General features: G+C 36.1%; 2 protein-coding genes across 2 annotated transcripts in view; one reads left to right on the forward strand and one right to left on the reverse strand.

Annotated features, from left to right (window-relative positions):
• The first annotated feature begins 17 nt into the window (after positions 1-17).
• LOC139121641 (epoxide hydrolase 4-like) lies at positions 18-8,829 on the forward strand. The gene is made up of 6 exons (XM_070686706.1): positions 18-378; positions 4,130-4,254; positions 5,776-5,858; positions 6,703-6,901; positions 7,522-7,688; positions 8,062-8,829. Exons 1-6 carry the CDS (start codon positions 178-180, stop codon positions 8,325-8,327), a joined length of 1,041 nt encoding a protein of 346 aa, XP_070542807.1. The 5' UTR covers positions 18-177; the 3' UTR covers positions 8,328-8,829.
• A 1,244-nt stretch (positions 8,830-10,073) lies between these two features.
• LOC139121638 (nuclear cap-binding protein subunit 1-A-like) overlaps positions 10,074-25,481 on the reverse strand; it is a 60,730-nt gene continuing 45,322 nt past the window's right edge. The window contains 6 exon segments of the mRNA XM_070686701.1: positions 10,074-11,698; positions 12,427-12,540; positions 13,891-14,016; positions 16,226-16,331; positions 16,886-16,989; positions 17,671-17,764. Coding sequence (XP_070542802.1) covers positions 11,585-11,698; positions 12,427-12,540; positions 13,891-14,016; positions 16,226-16,331; positions 16,886-16,989; positions 17,671-17,764 — 658 coding nt within the window. The 3' untranslated portion in view covers positions 10,074-11,584.

The following is a 25,481-nucleotide window of genomic DNA, read 5'->3' on the forward strand; positions in this document are numbered from 1 at the left end:
GTACGCTGTTTTTAATGTTGACCTTTGACCAGGTCGTCAAACTTTTTGAAGTGATGTACATGTCATGTGAGTTCATCATGTACAAACGTTCTCGCAGGTCACCTAGGTCGCAGTTAAACGGTGGTAACGCGACCTTACAAGTCTTAGAGTATTCTCTGATCTCTTTGGTGGGTTAATATGGCCAACATAGTATTGAAAGTACTGGCATTCTGTTTGCTCTTAGATATATGCCTATTTTACGGCGTCATGGTCGCTTTGAGAACGCTATGGACGATAATTCGCCACCCTGTTCGCTCCTTCAAAATCAAACCGCGGAATACACCTCCAGCTTGTTTGGACGACAACAGTCTTGGAAGCCACGCCTATCTCAGAACTAAGGTAAAATAACACATCCCAGGTATCCTTCAACCTCCAACTACTTATCACAGTCGACAAAAAGATTACAATGATGTTATGTAGACTCTAACGTGAACTGAGTGATACTTTGTATTGTGTTTTGAGCATGGTTGCAAATATATATATGTATAATAAATTACTTCGAGTACAAAGTAATGGTATCTGTTACTTAAGTTTCATGCATCCTGCAATCTTCAGACAGAAGATTGCAGAATGAAGATTGCAGGATGCATGAAACCATGGACCCTCGAGGATCTACGATAAAACTTAAGTAACAGATATGTCATTAATTTGTACTTGAAGTAATTAGTGTTATTATTTATAACGCTCTGCTTCAGCATCGAGCACTGTAATTTTCCACGAGGACATCTATATACTGCAATATATATATATATATATATATATATATATATATATATATATATATATATATATATATATATATATATATATATATATATATATATATATATATATATATATATATAATACAGTGGTGAATGAAAAGTGACCCATGTGGGACTCGAACCCACACCCCCCATAGACATTACGGATGCTCTACCAACTGAGCTAATGGATCAGTTGGTCCAATGTGGGCGGTCCTGACTCTTAGATGGGGCTTTGCATTCGTTGTGCGCTGATGGTGAGTAAGGCGGCTAAACTCATCACCTAACCTTTCAACCTAAGGATCCCGCGGGATTCTACAGGGCCTCGCACACAAGTCACCAACTTAGGAATCAGTTATTGGTAATGAGGATCAATCTTATGAATGATGCAAAGCCAGAGAAGGGTAAATTTGAAATGACTCACCATACGAATTTTTTATATGAAATATAGTGGTGAATGAAAAGTGACCCATGCGGGACTCGAACCCACACCCCCCGTAGACATTACGGATTATATATATATATATATATATATATATATATATATATATATATATATATATATATATATATATATATATATATATATATATATATATATATATATATATATATAAATATTATATATATATATATATATATATATATATATATATATATATATATATATATATATGATATTCAGAATTATAATCAATAATTTCTTTAACGAAACTTGTGAGAAAGTGACTAGGATAAGTCAGTACTTTCAGATAAGTGCATGTGTAGTGGAGCACTTTAAAAAGCATATGACAAAATACTACACATTAATAATTATAACAAATATTAAATCAGATATGATCTTCTTGATTGGTGAGGCTTGCATCACTGAAATCATGAAATTTCATTCAACTTTATCAGGCGACAAGCTGTCATTGTTACCAGAATGCACACATATTCTGTGCACATGGGAATGCTAAAAATAATTATTCAATTAATTGTGAGGTATTATCATAGTGTTTGTTCCATATACCAAACTGTGAGTCTGTGTCAATTTTAGAGTTTTGCAGAAATTTCTTTGAATCAGCCCAATATTACAAAATGTAAATTGGTAATTTTAAAGCAAAAGCAGAAAAAATCCAAAGGAACTACAGCCCGCATTTATCTCTTTTGGATGTTTTTCAAAAACATCTCCAATCTCAATTCAGAAAATAGTTCAACAGATTTCTGATGAAATGGCTTTTACATAATCAAACGTTACCTTCTGCACCAAATAACTAGCTACACCATAGTCTGATATCCAGGTAGTGTAAAATGAAAGCATGGTTGATCATTGGTGAACTCAATCACCAACTGAGACATATCCCTAACTGAAAGTTCAACTCTGAATAACCTCACAAAGTCATACCAGTGTTTGCTTTCGAATGACTAATGGACTGTAAGCCAGTCTGTCTGGCTATAAGTTTCATATAGGACATTGCTCAACACAGTCCTCCACTTTATACAACCTTTTCTTTTTTGCTAGCAATTAAGTTGCATCAGTTAATTTCCTATTCAAGTTTACAGTGATTTTCTTCTACGGTTGTTTTAACAGTCTCAGATTTGCTTTAGTCATATTGAACACAACCAGCAAATCTCACATGCAGACATTTTGAAACTGGAACAAAAGCTAGGTCAACAAGGTTTAGAAACAGTTTTGCAAATTATTGCACAGGGCATTTTTGACCTGAATAGCATGCGATCCAATCAACGACTGTCAGTTGGATGATTTATTCATTCATAAATTGTGTGAACCAATAAAAATGCTACAAAATAGTCAATGCACAATGGAGGTTTAAAAAGTGCCAGACATTCAGACAATATATGCAATAGAAATCTCTAGAATTATGTGGATTTTTTGAGACTCAAAATTTCCGTAGCAAATGTTTTTAGTGTCATGCTCTCATAAAACAGGTTCCAGGGTGTACAACTTTTTGAAACAGTCCTTTTAAACTGTCTCCATATATTTCACGATTCTATTTTGAGTCAAAAAGAATATTAAATGCACCAACTTCCTTGGGACTTTGAAAGAAGTACTCAATTATTGAACTGTGTTTTTGAGGATTGCTAAGCAAACTGCTAGATCTTAATCTGCGTACCTTAGACTGCAGATTGGTGGTTCCTTTTAAAAACAAAAATCAAATTCATTGTTTCATGTTCATGGCATAATTTTATGCTGTACAATTTATGATGAATGAACATGTGTGTATTTACCGCTATCATATGACCTTCATTGGTCTAACTTTTTGAAGAAAAGGTTATTGCATAATTGTAAGTGGTTGCATCCAGTGGATAAAAATTTACGCTGGCAGCAAATTCTACAACTTCTCAAATATATGGCCACTTTCTATGGGTTCAAAAAATTGTCATCATACTCTCACCAAGTTTCAACCCTTTGAGCACCAAAGTCAATTTTTGTCGCCTACATCAAAATATACACTAGTCAACTTTTTTCTAAATTTTGCTAAAATTTTGATAAAAATCTGAAGCCAGTAAAATGTGATGTTCCTTTGGTCTAAAATTGTCAAAAAAATTACAGAAAAATTCACAAAACTGGTAAAATTTGCACACTATAATTTTGGTGGGAAAAACTGCAGTGCTCAAAGGGTTAAAACAAAAGGACGTTTGTTTTCAAAATTTTGAATAATGTGAAATCAGATAAACCTGGTTTGTATTCAAGGAGTTATTTCAAAAGTCAGTTAGATCTCAGTATTTATGAATTTTTCTTTCATGGTCTCACACTGTGTAATATGTCACTGAAAAGTTATGTAAATAAGATCTGAGAGAGTAAACATGTTGTAACTCATGACATTGTCAGTAAGCAGTGTAACATTTACTGCTTAGTAACAAGCAGATATATGTGTATGACCCTTCACCTTTTGCAGCAATTTAACTTCTCAAAACTTGAATACTGTCAAACGATGTATGTGTTATATTATCATGAATATGGAGTGAAAGTTGACAAAAAGGCATTTATCTTCACCTAAAACATTAACCAGAGAAATATGGCAATATCTGCACCAGCTAGGAAAACGGTTTTTCTTTTTGCCCATTTGCTGGTGACAATAACCTTCGTAAAATACTTCAAACACAATAATGCATTTTTACAATGATTTTGTAGCAGTTTAGTAAATTTATAAATTAAGTTAATGTCCATGTGCTTTATTGGTCACAGTTCTTGAATGTAGAGAACTGTAGTTTTGATTTCGGATCTAGTATCATTGATGAAAACAATCCATATTTGATGTTAATACTTTCCACTGTGTTATAGTAACACTGACAAAGGAGTCATGTACATTTGTTCTTTTTCTGACATGATGCATTTACAGACCTTAAAACTGCATTACGTTTCCAATGGTGACAGAAGCAAGCCGCTGATGCTCTTTTTACATGGTTTCCCGGAATTCTGGTATTCCTGGAGACACCAGCTCCGGGCATTTGCAGACGACTACCGGTAAGACATATTGTTGTATCATGGTGTGTTGTATTTGTACAGACCCATTTTAAAGTATGTGTCATTTTTCTCTGCATTTCTTGTGTACATAACTTTGGCATTTGTACGTATGCTCAAATGCATCTATAGGTTTTTTGCTGGCCATGAGCAAGGCTCATAATTGGCTTTTTCACATGGTAATCCGAGTAGACAACTGTTTTCAAAAAGAAGTAACCCAAAGAAGAAATCCAGCAGTCCGCTGTTACCCAAGCCACATGGCTAATTTTAAATTATATGAGTACTATTTCTAACAATCTGACGATCAAATGAATATCGATCATACCGTAACTATACCACAAAATACATAACTTTCACTTTATATTTGCTAATCAGACAGTGTACAACAAATAAACATGAGACAAAAAAGGTACACTGTATTCCAGTCAGTATACAGATGTACTATAAGAGTCTATTTCCTCTTTAGCATAAAGAAATTACAGCTGACAACTGATTGATCATTATTGTGTGAGTTTTACAAGGTTTAGACATGATCGGGAACCATTGCTTGAAAAAGTAGATGCAATCAGTCTTGGAAAGAACACATGAAATGAAACAGCAGTGTACAGCTGCAAACTGCTGTTTCATTTCATGACTTATGTGAGTAAGTGGTAGTCCCTTGGGACAACTATTTCCAGCTATTGGTAGTCCCAAGGCAAGGTTTGGTTGTACTAGACCCAGAGACTAATGTCAATTTAGAGCCCTGCATGTTGTAAGTATTCCTGAATCTGACTGCAGCAGTTGATGAGGAAATGTATTGAGTCTGCTTGACTTTAGGTCATTATGTGCCACAAAACAGATTAAACTTTATATCTGTTCCTCAGCAAGGATGATTTAAACTTGTCTTTTTTCCTAATCATTGATAAAAAATAACGATCACTGTGCAAATAAAAGGGGAGAGACTCCAGAACATGGCAATGGAGAAAGTCTTGCGCATAGACATTAGAATCTGCATCAAATTAAAATTGTTGAAAGTTGTTCTGGATGATAAGGCTGTAGTTCTTAGCATAGAGCCGTACTGGCATATCTCATGTCTGTCAACAGAACAATTGAATGTACATGGCGGAATTAGAGATCTTATGGTTGAAAGACAACAATGTGAAAAAGAGCAAGGAAAAACAAACAAACAAACAATGATATCCCATCACAGCTTCTATATAGTACTAGACTTCAAGGCAATACTGTGATACATACATAGTTTCATTCAATGTATCATATGTTTGTTTTTTTTTCCTTCCCTCTTCTTACATAAATTATATATATATATATATATATATATATATATATATATATATATATATATATATATATATATATATATATATATATATAATTTATTACCTGACTTAAATACTGTGATACATACTTTCATTCAATGTATCATGCTGTAAGATAGAAAGAATAATCCATCTATAACACTATATACCATATGTTGCCATCATGTTTACATTCAGACGTTAATGAATACACTTTTCACACTTCCAGAGTTGTCGCCCTTGACATGAGAGGATATGGAGACTCTGACAAGCCTAAAGGGATAGGAGCTTATGCCTTGGATAATCTGACTAGTAAGTATGGCAATATTGACATGAAAGGAACGAAGTCGCTCTTGTTTTACTTTTTTGTGATGTCAAGAAAACATGCAATCTTGCGTAAAGTCACTCAGTTTATAAAAATGACATCAGTGTATACGGTGACTGCAAAAGTGTCAAAATTTAGCCCGGGCCTTTAATTTAATTCTTTTGTGAGCTCAAGACAAAATGAATTTTCCTATTTCGATTTGCTTTCCTAAGACAAATAAACATTACAATAATGTAAGGGAAAGCTGCTATTCTTATCAATATGAAAAGCACCACATATTATCCATATTTGTCAATACTGTGTAGCTAAACCAAAAGCTTTAATGTAAAAAGGTTTCTTTTTCATCCATGTGCCTGTCAAATCATAACAAACCACATCAGCCGCTTTCTCTATTGGCTTGAAAATATGTCAAAAAGTGACAGTGCAGTACACAACACAGAGAATGTCATGCTTTGTAGGATCACATGTCCACACTGTACAGCTCTGAACAACTTATCGTCATTTCTCTACATGGAAGAAATAGTGATGCTTTCAAGTATTTCTCTTCTATCGTTGTCATGTCCACAGCGAGATTTCGTGAGCTTCTTAAGAGATTCAGAACAAAATGACAAAGCATGGTACCATCATCATAAAATTGTGGGTTTCTTTGGTGCAAGGGTTGAAAGTATTACGTCAAACTTGTTTATACGCAGCAGCATGGAGTGGAATAAAGTCCTGGCTTGTAATTGTGCCTGTGTAGATCAAATTCTGAGTAATGAGTGAAAATTGTATTGATATTTTCAAAGCGGCTTGAAAAATGTGAACTCCTCAAAACTGAATAACTTCACACAGGTGATGTACGTGATGCCATACCAGCCCTTGGTCACAGCTCCTGTGTGCTGGTAGCCCATGACTGGGGTGGCGCTGTAGCCTGGAGATTTGCCCACGACTATCCGGACCTTGTGGACAAGCTGATCATCATGAACTCACCACATCTAAAACGGTTCGAGGAGGTAATAAGCACTAGTATGAAACAGTTCAAGAAGTCTTGGTGAGTGTGGCATTACTTCTTAATTGTTGGAAAAGTTTCTGTGTGAGAAATTTAAAATTTCTGGTAAATTGTCGGAAACGTGATGATTTACTCCTTTGTATTGTGGCAAAAATTATTTCAGACAAGTACATACACATTTTAAATTATTTCAAAACGTTTTTTTTTAACCTTTATACAAGTGAGCAAGCTAAAATGCCCCAATGTGTGATACCTCACGATGGATTGTTGACCTTTGACCTCCTCTGAGTCAAAGTTTGTTTGTTTCACTCCTGTTCAATTGTGTCAACAGGACACAAAGCTGGTGGTAACCTCTGACCTGCAGACCCTGGGTCACAATTCAGTCACATCTACTGTATCACTGCGAATAACTCATTAATTCAGTACATGTTTCACCTTCTCTTATCGGTAGACTTTTAACTGAAGTAGGATTTCTTTTCTTGTTCCGAAACCGCAATTGAAATGGACCATGACTACCATTCATTCAGTAATATCAAATGTAGCTCAAAGTACGCTTTGTGTAGATTTAGTATGTCACTTAAACTTTGTGGTTAAATGGGTCAACATGGCACAATATCTGCACCTGTCAGCCCTGAACCCTCCAATTTTTTTCATTACGTCAGGTATATGTTTTTCTTCCAACTGCCGTATCTGCCTGAATTTATTTGCCGGATGGCAGACTATGCCTGGATCAAAGCGGCATTTTGTAAGCCACCGATGGGTGTGAGAAGTGAAGGGGCGATGACCGATGATGACATCGAGGCCTTCAAGTACAACTTTCAACAAGAAGGTACAAGAGCAGAGCTTGTTGTTCTTGTCCTTTCCATGAATAAAATATTGCATACAGATCAGTGTGTCTACCGTTGCTTGGCTCTAAGCCCTCTGCAGATAAAATCTAGCTCTTACTTTCACAAATATAATTTACAAATGTTTGTGTTACAAGTTGCAACCCAACCTAAAATGACACTTGGAATCACAGAGAATCTTTCCTGGTCAAACAGATTTCATGAATAAATACATCTATTGTTTTGCATAGCGAACTCTTTAATATTATTGTGGATGATCAACAAGATGGGAAGGGGGAGGGAGAGAGAGAGAGAGAGAGAGAGTGTGTGTGTGTGTGTCCAGAGAGTGTCCGCACTGAACACAATTATATTTTCCAGGAGTGGCAACAGCAACCATCAACTACTACAGGGCTGCCATGCGATATCCCCCGGCACGCGAACCCAAGCACCCTGTCATCACTTCACCAACCTTGTTAATCTGGGGCGAAGAGGACCAGGCGCTGTGCATTGAACTGACTGAGGGTATGGACAAGTACGTCCAAGATGTGACGGTCAAGAGAGTGCCAGATGCAAGTCATTGGGTCCAACAAGACAAACCGCAGGAGGTCAACCAAATCATGAGGGAATTTTTAAAGGGCAACTGAAATGTATGGCTTTTTATCTTTGTCTGTTAAGAAACTGGCGTATAAGCTCAGTAAAAAAACAAACTTGATGATGTTCACAGTTTATATTTTGAAATTGACTGATCATTCGGTGAGTAACAAATACTTAAAAATTTTCAATTTCCGTTTTAGGATTTTCTCCAAAGTTTTACTATTTTCAGTATGCAGGTGATTTTAGTGAACAGTTCAATAGCAGACCAAAAAAAAAATTGTAAATCATTTGTATGCCATCTGAGAAATGAATGTTTTTTCTTTGTGTGATTGTTAAAAATCAAGCTAGCAATTGTGTTTCAAAATTTGTGAATTGAAAGTAAACAGACCACAGGACTGTAGACAGCTTTGAACAAGTCAATTTCAACAGGATGATATGAATGAGTCACATCCACAAATGTGTTTCTTGTGCTATGTCCGCACCATGAGTTACTTTGCTGTAAATAGACTTGGCAAAATAAAATTGTAATAAAAATAATGATATAAAAGAAAATTTCTGTTGCAAGTATTGTTACATGCCTCGTATATCAAACACCATGCCCTCCATGGGTTTCAATGGTAACTTGTTGATGACGTCTCAGGGTCGCATAGTTATCTTTTGACTGAAAATGAACTGGAACTACGTGTATTTTCAACTCAACAACTTTTAAATTAAATGCTTTACATAGGAAATCTGGTTTTTAGAAAATGATACATAAAGAAATTAATAAGCCACATGACAGTGATTTAAATAATGCACCATCAACGATGAAAATTATGCTATTTTTGTCGGATTTTTGTCTAAAATGGAAAGAGAACATTTGACCATCATTTGCAAATAAACCTAAACATTTGGAATGAAAACTATGTAAGAGAGACATGTAATAAAAACAGGCCAACAAGAGACTATGTACCCTCACATTTGCCCTCCTGACATCAGGCAAAAGGTCACCTACCCCCCGGGGCACATATGCCAAATTTTCATCCACAGAAGCAAAGACTGGTTGTTTTGGAAATGCTATTATAGTGACCATCATGCACGCTGTCAATGTTAATACAGAATTTCCCATAATGCCATTCTAGAGTGAAAATTAGAATAACAAAGATGTGGCCTGCAGTATGACTTGAATGAAATTTGTGTACTTGTTTATTAGTCTGCAATCGTGGTTTTGATTAAGTGGTGTCAAGTCTTCTATGCCGACTACTTAACTCACATGAGCTCACAGAAATAAAAAGGAAAGCAACAGTAATGCTTCTATGTGATGGCGCCATCAATAATGAAGTTGTCAATGATGACCTGTCCCTTTTAATGTGCAATTTATATCATGTACTTTCCCAAGGCTTTGTAATACTTGCCATAAGATACAGTAGATTTGATCATTTTAAGTAAGGGCAAAACCACTAATGTGCTTTAATTGCTTTCACCAATATTTCAAAATTAGATGTGACCTTTTTATCAAATATGGTTGAAAACACTTTTGACAAGAATGCATGGTGAAGCTTATTTCAGTCATACAGTTGCATTGTAAAACAAAGTCTAGCTACTGCAATACCTGGAATCTGTATGGCTATAACTAAAAGGTCAATGATTTCTCTTGACATTATTTTGATCATATTTTTTTGCTTCTTCTGAGAATTATGTTATTCAGATGACTGAAATATGCAAATGCTCCAATATCCAATGATCTTACACTTACAGGAACCATGTCTTTAGGCAGGCAGGCAGGTACTGACAATAGACGCTGGATGAGCAGTGAGTTGTGTGAACTAATGACTTTAATAGCACGATTTTCAGCAGAAGGTAATTGCCTTTACAAACAAGACAATGTCCATATAATGCCAGTGGGGAGGGGGGATTACTTGGTCCCCCACTGAGACGAATGCTACCATCTTCTTTGATGACACTTTAATAATTGGAATATAAAGCGTATGCCACCAATCCACTAGTTATCAAGACACGTCTTGCATGTTTTTTCTCATGGACTATATAACAACGATACAAGACATTTTAGCACAGGTTAAAAAATTTCTACCCCACCAAATTGAAATATAACGCTGGGTACCTGCAGCTACAGTCAACTAGTTCAAGTTTTCTTTCATTGAATGAAATAAAAAAAAATTCCTTTTCATCACATTGTTTTGAATACACAGGTATAACTTTTACTCTTTCAAAAGCAAGTACAGATACAGATTCCTTTGCATTTTAATAAATCAAAACATTACAAACTACTGATACATTGTTAAAAGTAAAACATCATCCATGAAATAAATGAATTTGCCACTCAATGTGCAAAGATAAATGACATTAAAAAGACAAAACTTTTCGACGAGAAAAAGAGAGTACAATTACAAATAGGTACAACTGAAATGACACGGTAAAATAACAGTACTACATTAGATTTTTGAATTCTTCAAAATTCTCGATCTACTGTACAGACAAACTGACTGTGTACAGAGACCACACTGACAGCAGAATCCACTTTTGGACAAAAATATTCAAATCTGTAATGCCGTTGACAGTTTGCTCTCTGAAGGTATAAATTCAAAAAAACACTTGATAATGACAGATAAAAATAACTTCCTGATATTCAACCACAAAGTACGATAACTACTGCTAGAATTTCAGCTCTCTATCAAAGTGTAAAACAAAAAACATGCACCGAGGTTGTTATGCAAATAAATGCAAATATCATGGGTAAAACAATTTCTACTTTATAGCCACGAACTGGGAAATGTAGTTCACTTGATTATAAAATAGTTGGGGCTATTTTGTCAGAAGGAAACATGGAACACCCCTTTTAACTAACAGAAATTGATCAATCCCATTGTTTTCAACAGGGTGGTTACACTTACAAACATGGTAAAAGGGGTGTAGGAACCGACATGGTATGGAGGTGAAGATGTACACAGAAAAAATTAATTTTTTTCACCCCTGTCTTCAATCTTACATTTCTATTTGTGGTGATTTGATTCTATAGCATTAAATTGTTTGCCACATGAAGGTGTTGAAGCGTTGATTCCTTCACGGAAGAAACAGCCCCTGGTGATATTTGAATTTCAGAAATACTGTATCCATGGTTACATCACAAAGTCTGTCGTCATCACTACAAGGCAACATGTCAACTGCTAACGGGGTTGTGGGTGTGTTTGTGGTCTTCAATGAAGTTTTGAAAATCACCCAATACCTCTGATTGCATGCTTTTTATACAAAGGAGGGTCACTGACCGGGGCGCTGGGTGTTGTGGATTACTTGTGCAACCATGACAACATCACATGGTGAGAGCTCTGAACTGTTGGAACACCTCCAAGATGTGTTGATCAATGTCATTTGTGAACAACAAGTTTTCCAGAGTACCGATGTACTTCTCAACTTGCTCATGATGCTGAAAAACAAGACAAATCACACAAATATATGAGCAAATCACACAAATATATGAGCAAACACACCCAAATATAGAGCAAATCACACAAATATATGAGCAGAAAAACTATTTTCCTTTTCTTGATTTGGAATAGGAGACACATCTCAGTAACAAAAGCGGTGTTGTCGCCCATTGGGAAATGTTCATGCATCTTAAATAATTGTTTGGTTATTATCAATTCAAAATTTGGTGTCACACTCCTCTGCGGCCATTTATGGATCTAAAAACTGCTGTCAGTGATCTCAGAGTTTGTTGGTGTATGTTAAATCTGTCCCTTGAGAGAGTTATGAAATAACCTAATAGAAAACTGAACGGTTGAGGAATTCATGTTATCAACTCCTAGCATCAATAATAATAGTCTAACTATTTTTCATTGTTGGTGCACAGAGTACGACAAGGTTCTGGAGACATTTGGAAAGCCACTTTCACTACAGTAGAACTCACAACAGAGATCCATGTCTCAGATACATATCACACACACTTGCGCAATATCCCAGCTGTGAGGTTTGAACAATCTTGAATGAAATGAACACAAACATTTTTTCGTAGGTTTCACATTTGCCACCACCTACACAGTCACGAGATTTTTCACTTTGACGCAAGTATTAACCATCATCTCAAAGACGATTCTGCTCCCTTCGACTCTTGATCTGAGAAACGCATGTCAGTAAAAGGTCAAGAATACTTACAGAAAGGAAGACCTGTTGAAGTCTATCTCGGACTTGTTTGTACCAGTGGGTGTTGAAGTCTTGGCCTTCATTCTCACTCTTCACGATGTGCTCCGTTAGGATGATGATAAACCTCTGCAAAGGACAAATCAACTTATTATATTGCCGTCATCATCTCTTTTACTTTGCACAGAATAAAAAAATTCCAACCTTTGCATATTCAATTTACATATATGCTGTAGCAGTGGAATCACCAAAGAGTATAATGACATTTACGTAGTGTTGCAATTAGGACAAAAATGTGTCTTACAAAACGTGATTCAGTGATGCGGTTTTTGTTTTGTGTTTTTGAACTACCAAGTTCCCACTTCCAAGATGAAAATAACAGCGATAATTCTGACATAAAACGAGACAGTGATGATAATTTATCTATTGAGAAATGTACAGATATTAATATGTGTGGTGCACTGTCATTACTGATTGAAGTCTACATCCATTGTTTTGGGGCAAACGTTCAAAAAAAGGCTGCTTTGGCAAAGGCATGATCAACCACATTTTTCTGCGTGACATTCTTGACAATATTTTGCCGCTGATATTTGTAGACGTGCCGTATATACACTGTACTTTTTATAGATATACTGCGTCATACTCACTGTTACACAATTACATTGCTGATATGATCACACAGTGAACAAAGCTACAAAGAGTAGTAGCTCAAAGGGACTGCGGTGTGAAGCCAGTAAAGAGCACCTTCTGGGAATTAATTGTTAATGTCTAATGTAGTTTGCTGCTTCATTTGACATGGTCATTTTTTTTACTATTCCAAAACTTTCAGAGAGAGGCAGCCCTACTGTAGCCTTGCCAGAGGATTATGTTCATGTTGGTGCGATTTTGACGTACAACACTCCTTAGCTATGATGTCAAATTCTGCTTGAAGGACTTCTGAAGATTCTTATTAACACCTTTTTGTCTGTGTTGCCATGGCATTTACAAGAAATGCATGAAGACAAGGAGGTCTATAATTAGTATTATATGTTACAGATTGCAGGGAAGTTAAAACAGTTTGACTGGCTGCATCACAACCTATTCTTGAACTGGTAAATATTATTTAGCTTGAATATTTGCTTTATTTACTGTGGAGATAGCTGCTTTGAATTCAAATCAATGACACTCTCTCTATTTCACACATATCAATAACATCAATATTTGCTAACTGACAAAAGTTCAAAATTATTACACTCAACAGAATGCCCGAAGTCAGAAGGAAGGAACTGACTGAATGCATTCTACGGGCAATAGACACATTACGCATGTAAATTTAAACCTTTTCACCAACCATGGTTTGGCCCAACCCATTGTTATCGATGCTGATTGTGAACCAGTCCACAGGATTTTTGGGGTGGAACAGGTCAAGTCTTGTCCTTGCGCTATCTATTTTCCCTCAGCGGACTAACTGCTGATGAAGTTTATCAACGGTGGCCATACCTGGAATATGATCAAGAAGAGGTTTTTCTGTTCACTCTGGGCAGTTTCCAGTCTTTCCTGCAACCTTTCAACTTGCTCCTCAGACGGCATGTCTGTATCGCTGTCTTCACTGTCGCTGCCGCGATCCTGCCAGTTTTGAAATTTGAGAAACAAAGAAAAGATATTTACTCTCTTCATTTAAATGCACTGACATTTGAAAGAAACAGTCAAATTTGTGATCACCAATTTTTTTTACTGGACTATTGAGTTCCCCATTCTCCCATTACAGTAGAATATGCCTCAAGAACAATTATTCAGTCTCAAAATTTTAATAATCATTGCTGGCATGCTGACTGCCTGGACTAATTTTGAAGTCTGTGGACTAATGAACTTTTCGTTGTCTTGCTTTTGAGAAAATCGAAAATCTTATATTTCACCATGGCATTAATATAGGGATGGCGGCCATTTTGAATTTATAAGGAAGGTAAATGTTAGATAATTTGTTTCTCTCACACCAAAATTTGCACAGTGAGTCCTGATTTTTGTTCTTGATTTTGAAAGACGATGGTGAAAAGTTTCCGTGAAATTTGAGCATATGTTGAAATATATCAGTTGCAAGCAGCATGCCACCTTAATTCTAAATTGTATTATGTGTTATAACAGTACACTGGACTCCCAAATAAGCTGGTAGTACCAAATGTACACCAGTCGTAACACCACAAAAACTGACTGAATTTACTCATGTCTTGAGATGTTTGTTGCAAAACTCAAAAGTGAATTCCCAAAATCTCTCGATATAGATATTATAATTTATGACGCCTGTTTCAAAAACAGAAGTTCAGCATATTAAAACTTTTTGTTCTCCCCAATACCAATTACTCATAAACTCTTCCACTGTATCTCACGATACAGGAAGTGCAATAGCTTTCAAAGACGTACACTATTCCATTTTACATGCATTAATGTCACTTAGTAAAGTACAAATTACTGACACCGTCTTGTAAGTTGCTATGTGTGTCGCTAATGGAATAGATGAATTACTATAAAAACTATATAAAATATCATATTAACTCTCGGCTTTCATTATGTGAATCATATTGCAATAATGGCTTGAGTCCATCTTGGCAACAGTTCCATTTGGTACGGTAGGAATCATTAATCAAAGTGGACTCTCTGCCAAATTGACTTCAAAAGAATCACGCTTGAAAGGAAATTAATTCCATGAAACACTCATGTCTGACGACACTAGTTTCATAAATTATTATGAAGGGGCAATTATGACTGCAACTTACGGTAATGTGCGCCTCAAAAGTGAAAGACAAACTTTTTGCTCAAACTTTCCTCCAGGAAATATCAAACCATTCTCTTACTAAATCAAGAATGAAAATCAGCCACCACTGGGCTAAATTTTGTACAAGACAAGGAAATTACCTCACATTTACGATATTTAAAATTCAATGTGGCTGCCATATATGTGTTAACTGAATCTAGAAAAATAATAAAATTTTCTATTTCCAACCAACTAAGACTGAAATGTTTTTTAACTCCAAGAGCCTCATCATAAGCCCCCACAAATAGTAGATCAGAAAAATGTTGAAAAAAAAAATTGTGAGTCCAAATTTCTGTCGCGGAGGCCCATTCTACTTGAAGATGGTTATTGTCTTTTATTTGGGAAATGGGTACATATTTAGCATCTTCTCCTTAAAGTGTATTGTATTATAAGATTATTCACAAAATACTGCTTTTATGCCTGAATACATTTATTGTACAGCTTAGAGATTGTCCACCATACATGGTGTAGAGGATGATACCCAAACAGTGAAGGAGGAAAAATTTTACGCATTTTTCAAAGTCTTTTACCAGACTTGATACACTGTGCATGACTTTGTGATCCTAGTATGTATATTTTTATGCAAAAAATAATAAGATTGAATTGCATTTTCCAGATGCATACAAGTTGAACGCTGGAAATTTTGACATGACTTTGGGAGCAGAAAAACAAAATATATATTAGAAACAGAATAAACATAATGGAAAAAAACATCAACAGGAAGCTTTTAACTTCCTCTAAGTTTTAGTTCAACTTGCCATAGTGTGGGCAAGACATGGGAATCAGTGAAATCTAGATGGCTTGAAGAATCTTTAAAGGTTCCTATGAATGTCAAGAAAGGGTGCCTGGAAAGCAAACTATTCATGTTTCTTTGCCATTTCAAAGATTTCTGAGGGTTGCCGGATGAGCATGTGGAGTGTATCACTGCAAATGAAGGGTTTGTAAGGATGAGGAACCATATTTGCCGTGAACTGAATTTTAAACATAAATGGCAGATTTCACCAGGCCTCAGAGAGTCTCACTTACCCTTTTGTCCAGTTTGGCTCTGGCTTCTTGCAGTTCCTTTGCTATCTTATTCACATGCTTGTTCATCTTGCGAATTGTTGAATTCATCATCTCCCACACGTAGTATCTGAAAGAGATCAAACCAATTTTTTTAATTGTATCACCATTTTTTTTTCACATCTTTACAAGAAATTGATATGACATCTTGTCTCCCGGCCGTAGGACTTTCTTTATTCCAAAACCCGGGTATCTCTGACTCACAATTTTTTTGCATCAATTCAGAAATTTCTGGTATTTCCTCTATATCAAACCAATAACAGCATTTTACGATCGTGGCTGGTCAATTTGGCAAAGGGGACATGCTTGTAACAAAGGAATTCCTAGTTTTTATGTCTGCAAAATTACACCACTCCTGCTAACTGTAGAGTTACACAGTTTAGAATTCACCCTGAAAGCATACACCATATTTTGATTTGACACTTCAATACATTTATTTTCCTTCGACAAGGACAATTATATCGTGTATGTCACTATCAATTGCTCTTTCAAAGACCAAATAGTCATCACAACTGTCAATCACTCTGACGTACCAATCAAATTGCTGGTGTAAATTGATGGAGATGTTTAAGGTGGTTGCATAGCAACAACAGCATATTCAAAATATTGGACAGTACAACTTACCTGGTGAAATCCCGGGACATATCCTTAGAAAACAGCCAGTTAGCAACTGATGAGCAATCCACGATTTGTGTTCTCAACATCTTGTCCACTAAGACAGAGATCATCTGAAGATAGAAAATAAAACAGAAAATAAAACATTGTGAAGTTGGTTGAGAAGAATTTGAGGACTGCATTGTTCACAAAACTCTCACCATGACTAGGAACATCAAACTTGTTCATTTGAACGTAGGTGTCCAACGGTCGTCATGGCATTGGTGTCATGGAAGCAAAAGTTTCATACCAAACGTCCATTTGGCCTAATCATACCTGTACATTATCTTGAACATAAAAATTTAGTTAATAAATATATCATTTCTGACGATTTTAAAACAAACCACTTTGTGTATATAAACAATTTAATAAACATAATTTTCTGACAATTTACAAATGAACCATTTTGTTAACATCAATTTTTATACCAGTTTCCAGAGGCTTACATATCACTGAAAAAAGTTAAAAAAGATTTACTTCATAATTTACACTGCACTTCAGATGACTTTATCAGCTATCTTTGAATGAGGAAAACTCATCCGCAAATATTTGTGTGACAGTTTCAGGCCAGGTAAGCTCAAAGTCACTGACACCGAACCTTGAAGATCCCTAATATTCAGAAAGCAGTGTTCCATCATTAATGATGACAATGATACCTGGCATTTTAGCGATTGTATTGTGTGGCTACTATCACCATTTTCAGAGTCAACACACAATACTGCAGTATCAGATGGACCATACCAGCTCAATCTTACCTGGTGATGGTTCTGCCAGATTTCATAGACTTTGTTCAGCATGTACATTTGGCTTTCTTCACTGTCTGCCAAAGCTTTGAACACCGAATGGAACCTACAAGATCAACAGAGAGATTGAAGTCAAAACAGCAAATATCTATTTCACATAAATTTTTTTAGCCAAATCAGAAAATAAAGCATTACATGATAGTCCGAATAAAAAAATATTTCAAAACAGGTTTTTAAGAGGGAATTTTTCATATCACTTGTGGGCCCATAGCCTGCACATATTTACCCACTTCTTAGTACGGTATATCCAGCTTTTCTTTACTGTATGTTCAGCGTTTTGTAAATTCTGTACAAATGAAGTAAAGTAGGGGAATGTGTGAATTAGTTTATTACATCTTTGTTTGTTAGTTTGTCTCGAAGACAGATTTTTTGCTCTAAGTTTAAGAAAATTCAAGAGCATGGCAATATCAAAATCGGCAAGTAATATTGTTTGCAGGTCTAAACAGCCTGCAAAGCTGGCTTGTCTGCCTGAAGTCTCTCCAAAAAGACGAAAGTTTACCACGGCTGGAAAATTTATGAATACAAATGCTCAGCTTGAATGCAAAATAATTTGTATTTGATGAAAAAAATACATTTAACAATACTAGTCCTAGGAGTGTTGTAATTGGATGTGAAGGGAATATATCTTCTAAAGCCATCCCAACCATTAGACATCTTTCATTAAAAATTCTTTGTTTTACTGTCTGCGAGTTGATAGGTTTCATGCAAAGTGACGGAATCAACAAGATATTGCTATATGTCTGTTTACTCTTACAACGCTGTGATTATGAAAATTATTATTAAACGCAACAATTCTTCAGTTCATTTCAATCATAGGAAATTTAAAGAGAATGAAACAACAGTATAAGGCCTTTGCCAACCTGTAAAGCACATGTTTCTTCCCTATAATGTAAATTCACAGCCTTCTGTCACAAACAGACCTCATGATTAGTAAATGCCTTTTTGAACATCACACCTTGTCAAGTGGATGCTACAGTGAATTTGACGGCTACTCAAACCAAGAGGGCGATGAAAAATGCAGTGACCATAGTCGGTCGGAAGGTAGGGTTCCCATGCACCCCATGGATGTATTTTTTTAACCTACATTTTTGTAATCCTTAGGGTCTATATTTAATGAATTTTGATGTTCCCAAAATCAAATCGTGTCCCATGGGGTTCATTGGCGCCATCTTTGCCGCCATCTTGGCCGCCATCTTGGATTTCAACAATGGGGTAGGGGTCACGTATCTACCGCTCGACGGAAACAGAAACAATAAAATACTATAAACGTTACATTTTTAGAAAGCCAAGATCATGGCCTTTTCATTGATATATAACTTAATAGGGATTAATTAATATTTGAACGTCGATTAGACTTTATATCGGTCATTGGCCGTAAATCGTAAATTTGCGAAATTTCACACCCAATAATTAAGTTCCCGTTCCTCCAAACAATTTTTCATAAGGTATTTATATATTTTTGGAAGAACTCGGTGCAATAAACAAGAAAAACAAGATTAAAAGTATGTGTCTTGAGATTTAGTGGGTGCATGAGCTTGTTTTCTGATTACGCGGTATGCCACATATCCGTGTGTAACATAAGGGTAGGGGTAATGTTTCCCTTTCTGTTTCGAATCATGAATAATGAAACCATAAAAATGTTACATTTTTTGAAAGTGCTGCATCAGACCTTTCTAAAAATATATAGATTTATGGGGAATAATTGCATATTTAAAAGTTACAAAGCTTAAACCTTTCGGTTTGTGTCGATTTCAAGTGATTTTTTAAGAACGAAATTACAACATATGGGGTAGGGGTAATGTTTCCCTTTCTGCCTCGAATCATGAATTACAAAACCATATAAATGTTATACTATTTGAAAGCACTGAAATTGGCCTTTCGAAACATGTATAGTTTTATTGGGAAAAGTCCATATTTTAAAGTTAGAAAGCTTATGCCTTTCGGCTTGTGTCAATTTTAAGTGATTTTTTTAAGAACGAAATTACAACATATGGGGTAGGGGTAATGTTTCCCTTTCTGTCTCGAATCATGAATTATGAAACCATATAAATGTTATACTGTTTGAAAGCTCTGAAATGGGCCTTTCCAAACATGTATAGTTTTATTGGGAAAAGTCCATATTTTAAAGTTACAAAGCTTAAACCTTTCAGTTTGTGTCAATTTTAAGTCATTTTTAAGAACGAAATTACAACATATGGGGTAGGGGTAATGTTTCCCTTTCTGCCTCGAATTATGAATTATGAAACCATATAAATGTTATACTGTTTGAAAGCTCTGAAATGGGCCTTTCAAAACATGTATAGTTTCATTGGGAAAAGTCCATATTTTAAAGTTACAAAGCTTATGCCTTTCAGTTTGTGTCAATTTTAAGTGATTTTTTAAACAAAATTATAATAAAAGGGGTAGGGGTAATGTTTCCCGTTCTGCCTTGAACCATGAATTATGAAACCATATAAATGTTATACTGTTCGAAAGCTCTTAAATTGGCCTTTCCAAACATGTATATTTTCATTGGGGAAAGTTGCATATTTGAAAGTTACAAAGCTTAAGCCGTTCAGTTTGTGTCAATTTTAAGTGATTTTTTGAACAATATGCACAAAACAGTTAGTCCGTTGGCCAGGTATCGAAATCATCCCCTCTAAGGCATTTTACCCACTATGATTTTCTGTTAGCTAGTATTCTCAGCTGTCATAATCTGCTTATTTTCCATTTATCTGATGGTGTGTGAGAGTGTAACGACTTGTTTGTGAAGGGCTGTCACACCCTCAGTAGTAAAATAGGAATGGGTTATGGGTAACATATTTACCGCTAGTCGGAAACAAAAACAAAAAAGTACCATAAACAATACATTCTTAGAAAGCCCAGATAATCCCCTTACCATTGGTATACAACTAAATGGGGATAAATCGATATTCAAACATCGATTAGATTTTATATCGGACATGAAATGTAAATTGTTAAATTTGCTTAATTTCAAACCCAATAATTAAGTTCACGTTCCTCCAAACAATTTTTACAAGGTATTTATATATCATTTGAAAGAACTTAATGCAACAGAGAAGTAAAAAACATTAAAAGAGTGTATCTTCTTGAGACTTATGGGGTGCGTCGATTGTTTACCTAATATATGGTATGCCGTACATCCCTCTATAATATACATTTAAGCGATAGGGGTATGGGTAATGTTTCCTCTACTACCAAACGCAGCGAATAAGGAAGCCACATAAATATCATATCTCTGAAACACTAACGCAGTTGTTTTTCCAACAAGATATGGCTTGACTGGGTAAACTCAAAAATTATGCAGTGACAATGCCTAAACTCAAAAGTTTGTGTTACTTTACTGACATTTACTTGTTACAAGGAACATAGAAAAATACTCTATAGGCACTAAATAGCACTAAAAAGCTAAAATGGTGGTTAATAAAAGACGTTTTACTCATTTCAATAACTCAAATTAGGGAAAGAAAGTTAACAGCTATAATATGTCAAGAATTATATATTCCAAACCCACAAACACTAAATTGGATGTCATAGTCGTCATGCCAAGTTGATATGACAGCAGCAACAATCAATCCCTTTTCTTTAATTGTATCGCGAGAGATATATAGGCAATAACGCACCACTTTGAAAGGATACCACACGGTTTGGACCGGTAAACAACATATACGCACGAACTTCAGTCGTTTGTATAAGGAGTGAAATGGTCAAAACCGAGCTCGAGTGGTGTACCCAACTTATAGGGTTGTTTATCGCTATATTATATCAGTATATTGAAACTTGTGATGAAAATACAAACAATGTGAAAGAAACCCACTTTGGAGATAGGAATGGCCAACTTTACAGTATATCGTAAATACATGCACAGTCACGTGACCGTCTGGGCAAATCAGAGCTCACTATTAATAGTGTTACTTTTAATACCACACGGGAACACGAGAGAATCTTTTATCGCTGAAAACCAATCACCATTAATCCACAATATAGCTTCTCCATAATAAGATAAGATGGATCGACAACACTTTACCTTCCTTACCAGAAAACAAGAGATCATAACCAATTTTTCGAAATTATTTTACAACGCAGAACACTATATACTCCCAATGAGGATTACATTTTCGACTGGGTACTAAAATTCAATAGCAAAATTCTGGAACTAAAACCCGAAAAGCCAAATGTCACAGAACGCATTCAAATTACGCAACTAAATAGTAAACAGAAGGCGAACAAACACTCTCTACACCAAGCAATAATAAGGCGAGACAAACCTCAGAAAATGACTAAAAAGGCTTATATTCCCATTGACACCTCAATGTTTAAAATGCCTTGTGAGTGAATCTATCATTAGTTTCTTATCATGGATGACATTTAACCAATGTTATACCACTCTCCGCCTCGTGCCCATTGTTCTAACCATGCTCTCTAATTTCCATAACCGAATATTTTATTATATACCACCTGGCTTTCTTTTGTTTAAAAAGTGTCCGATTTACAAGTTCTTTTGTTTAAAAGTGTCCGATTTACTAGTAAATCGGACAGTTCTTTTGTTAAAACTGTCCGATTTACTAGTAAATCGGACACTTTTAAACAAAAGAACTTGTAAAATGGACACTTTTTAAACAAAAGAAAGTCACGTGGCGACGAGTAAAAAAACCCAAATGCGAGACATTATACCAGAAGAAATTTATTTCACCATTAAGTACAGAGTAAAGACACTTTAAAAGAATCACCGGACTTAATTAATTTTGCACGACTGTACATCTCAAAATCAATTACAGGTCACCGTGAAATAACGGTATTGATTGCAAATATCACTTCAGTGTTAAGGTTATTGTTATCACGATCATTCGAAGCTGAAATTTAAGACTTCAAAGTCAGTTATCAACACTGAATGTAGAGGTTTCAGTCGCCTTTGGTAAAGTTAAATCTAGCTACAGGCAAACACACACGCAGTACCACAGTCATTGTGGATCTACACGTATTTTTTTTGTACTTGCAGTTTCTGTTGCGCCTTTCTCTGACGTGGCTGTGTAGCTTGGTCTTCCGATTGTGGCCGTTAGCACTGGCGTGACAGGGGGACTTTTCTTTTCCATCTTTGGCTTTGATAGTTGAAGTGCACCGGATACAGCTTCCATTTGTACTTCATCCGCCATATCGAAATACGTAGAGCGACTCGGCAATTGCGTGTATGCTGCTCAAAGTTTTCGACCCAAATGAGCAAAGCGTGACTCTAACGTCGATCTGCAAACACCTTTTCACTTCATTCAACCAACCAATCAATCAAACTTAATTCATACAATTCAAATCAAACCAGGTGCTCAACCACGTCATCGTACTACAATAGCAACACATGTCAACTTTGTTTTATCCAATCATGGGTTATTTTTTTATACTTTCGTTCAACAAGGTGTCAAAACGCGTCAATGTTTTCCTGCCAAAGTTTCAACTTGCACTGCACTAAAATTACAAATAAAAACTTTCGGCGTGCAAACAAGGCTCTAAAACTCGGCAAATTCGTGGTATAACACGGTCAGCGACTCGTAGTCGGCGGTTTACGGAATTTAACGGTACAGTTTGCCATAAAACTCCTCGGCCCTGCGGGCCTCGGAGTTTTACTGGCAAACTGTACCGTTAAATTCCGTAAACCGCCTCCTACTCGTCCGCTTACCCATAGTTAGACCCTGACGTCTTTGAAGCAAAGACCCTACAAACGGACGTTTTAGGGTCAATGCTTGAAGATACCATTCCCACTAGCATGATCGAATCAGAGAGACTAGATTGATCTAACTTTCGAGCTAGATCAGCCACCAGCAGCTGAGAAAAATAAGTCAACATAATCATCAGAGTCAAGCGAGGTAGACAACGACTTCACACATTATACTCCACAGAGAGGACATTCTTACACAATTCACAAAAAGCGTTCAAAGCTTCGTTAAAGGCATTGTTCGCGATCCCAGGGACGGGCATGGCGGTGTGTGGCAAATGCAAAATGTTAGTCATGCTGAATCAAGGTGTAATCAAGTAATAGCTTATTTATAGATTGGGAAAATCCTAATCCTGATAGTAATGATGGAATATAAACTTTGTGAAAAGTTGAGAAAATTTGCCACTTCTATGATTTGTATGTTTTACATTCCATGTTGTACTAGCCTGTACTATACATGAACAGTCAATACATCCGGCAAGTATTCTGTGCTGTTCTTTTATAGTTAGGTCCCCGCAATCCGAGATAAGTCTTTCTATAGTGTCAACCATTCTCTTCGATTACTGTAATCTACTCCAATAAATTCCCATTTAACTCATTTGTATGATTACAGGGAAGCCTAAGCCTATCTCTTACAATCTAAGATTTGAGATATTTGACAACAATATGTATGCAATTTTCATATTTTTCATAGGCCTAAATAACACACAGAAGAAAGTCATACTCAATGTTTTGTCCAATTGAAAGTCAAATTTTCACCGAAACAAGTAGAGGTGGCCATCTGTAAGCCAAACGAGAATTAATATTAGCAAAGATGGATATTAATTGAGCCTTTCCCATTTCCGATCCCAGTTACTCATACAACGGGGTATAAGCGAAAGCCAAGAGTATCGAATGTGTTGAAATCTAAGTGGCCCCTATTCAGTACCACGTAGCCTACAGGTACACCTTAAAGAATACTTACCAGGCCAAAATACCGAGTGTTGAATTCCTTCAAAAGTGGCAATCCTACAGGTACACCTTAAAGAATACTTACCAGGATAAAATACCGAGTGTTGAATTCTTTCAAAAGTGGCAACACCTGGAAAGACACTGCGGCAACCAATTTATCACCCTGATCTCTAACTATTTACCTCTACACCCAATAAAGCACCGGGACTCAAGACAGTTGTACATCACAAACTTAAGAGAGCGATCGAAGACACTCGCTACACAGAACGCAGGATGGAAGGCTGCAAAGACGATTCTTCAAATAGGCAAAAAAGAGGCTAAAACAACACAAACATTCACAGCAACGACGACAGGTCGGGTTTTCTTCCTATACTACGGTACAAAACCAAACCAAAGGGTCTTTCAAAGGCCACCGCACTTCCCTTAAAGCCCGGCTCGAAATGGACTGGGATCATGATTAGTGCCAAGTTTGGTTGGGCGTTTTGGGGCATGGCTCTGCATAATGAGTCTGTTGGTAACGGTTGCGATCGTTCGCATTATCTGCGGATCTGTTTGCTCTCAGATCACGCTCAGGCTCGGACTAATATAGATACGTACAGCCTTCGTTTCAAGGTTCGTTTCAGTCATGCCATGGCAAATACTCGAAATAAAAAAAAAAGGAAAACTATCAACTTAATCAAACAAGAGTTTGCTTGAATGAATTTACTGAAGTTTTAGGCCATATCAACGTTCGTTATGTGAATAATTCAGCTGCTGACCGCCATGTACATACGGAATATTGGCGCCATCTAAAGTCGAATAATTATCAAAAAAGTAAAAAGATTATATCTGGGCTTTCTAAGAATGTATTGTTTATGGTACTTTTTTGTTTTTGTTTCCGACAAGCGGTAAATATGTTACCCCTAACCCATTCCTATTTTACTACCGGGGGCGTGACAGCCCTTCACAAACAAGTCGTTACACTCGCACACACCATCAGTTAAATGGAAAATAAGCAGATTATGACAGCTGAGAATACTAGCTAACAGAAAATCATAGTGGGTAAAATGCCTTAGAGGGGATGATTTCGATACCTGTCCAACGGACTAACTGTTTTGTGCATATTGTT

The sequence above is a fragment of the Ptychodera flava genome, chromosome 21 (assembly GCF_041260155.1).
Source record: "Ptychodera flava strain L36383 chromosome 21, AS_Pfla_20210202, whole genome shotgun sequence".
In the NCBI taxonomy this organism is placed as follows: Eukaryota; Metazoa; Hemichordata; class Enteropneusta; family Ptychoderidae; genus Ptychodera; species Ptychodera flava.

Excerpts from the sequence above, each read along its gene's own strand:
- LOC139121641 (XM_070686706.1), top strand. The coding sequence starts at position 178 with ATGGCCAACATAGTATTGAAAGTACTGGCATTCTGTTTGCTCTTAGAT. Across the intron at positions 379-4,129 it reads ACGCCTATCTCAGAACTAAG|ACCTTAAAACTGCATTACGT; the intron begins GTAAAATAACAC and ends ATGCATTTACAG. Across the intron at positions 6,902-7,521 it reads AAACAGTTCAAGAAGTCTTG|GTATATGTTTTTCTTCCAAC; the intron begins GTGAGTGTGGCA and ends TCATTACGTCAG.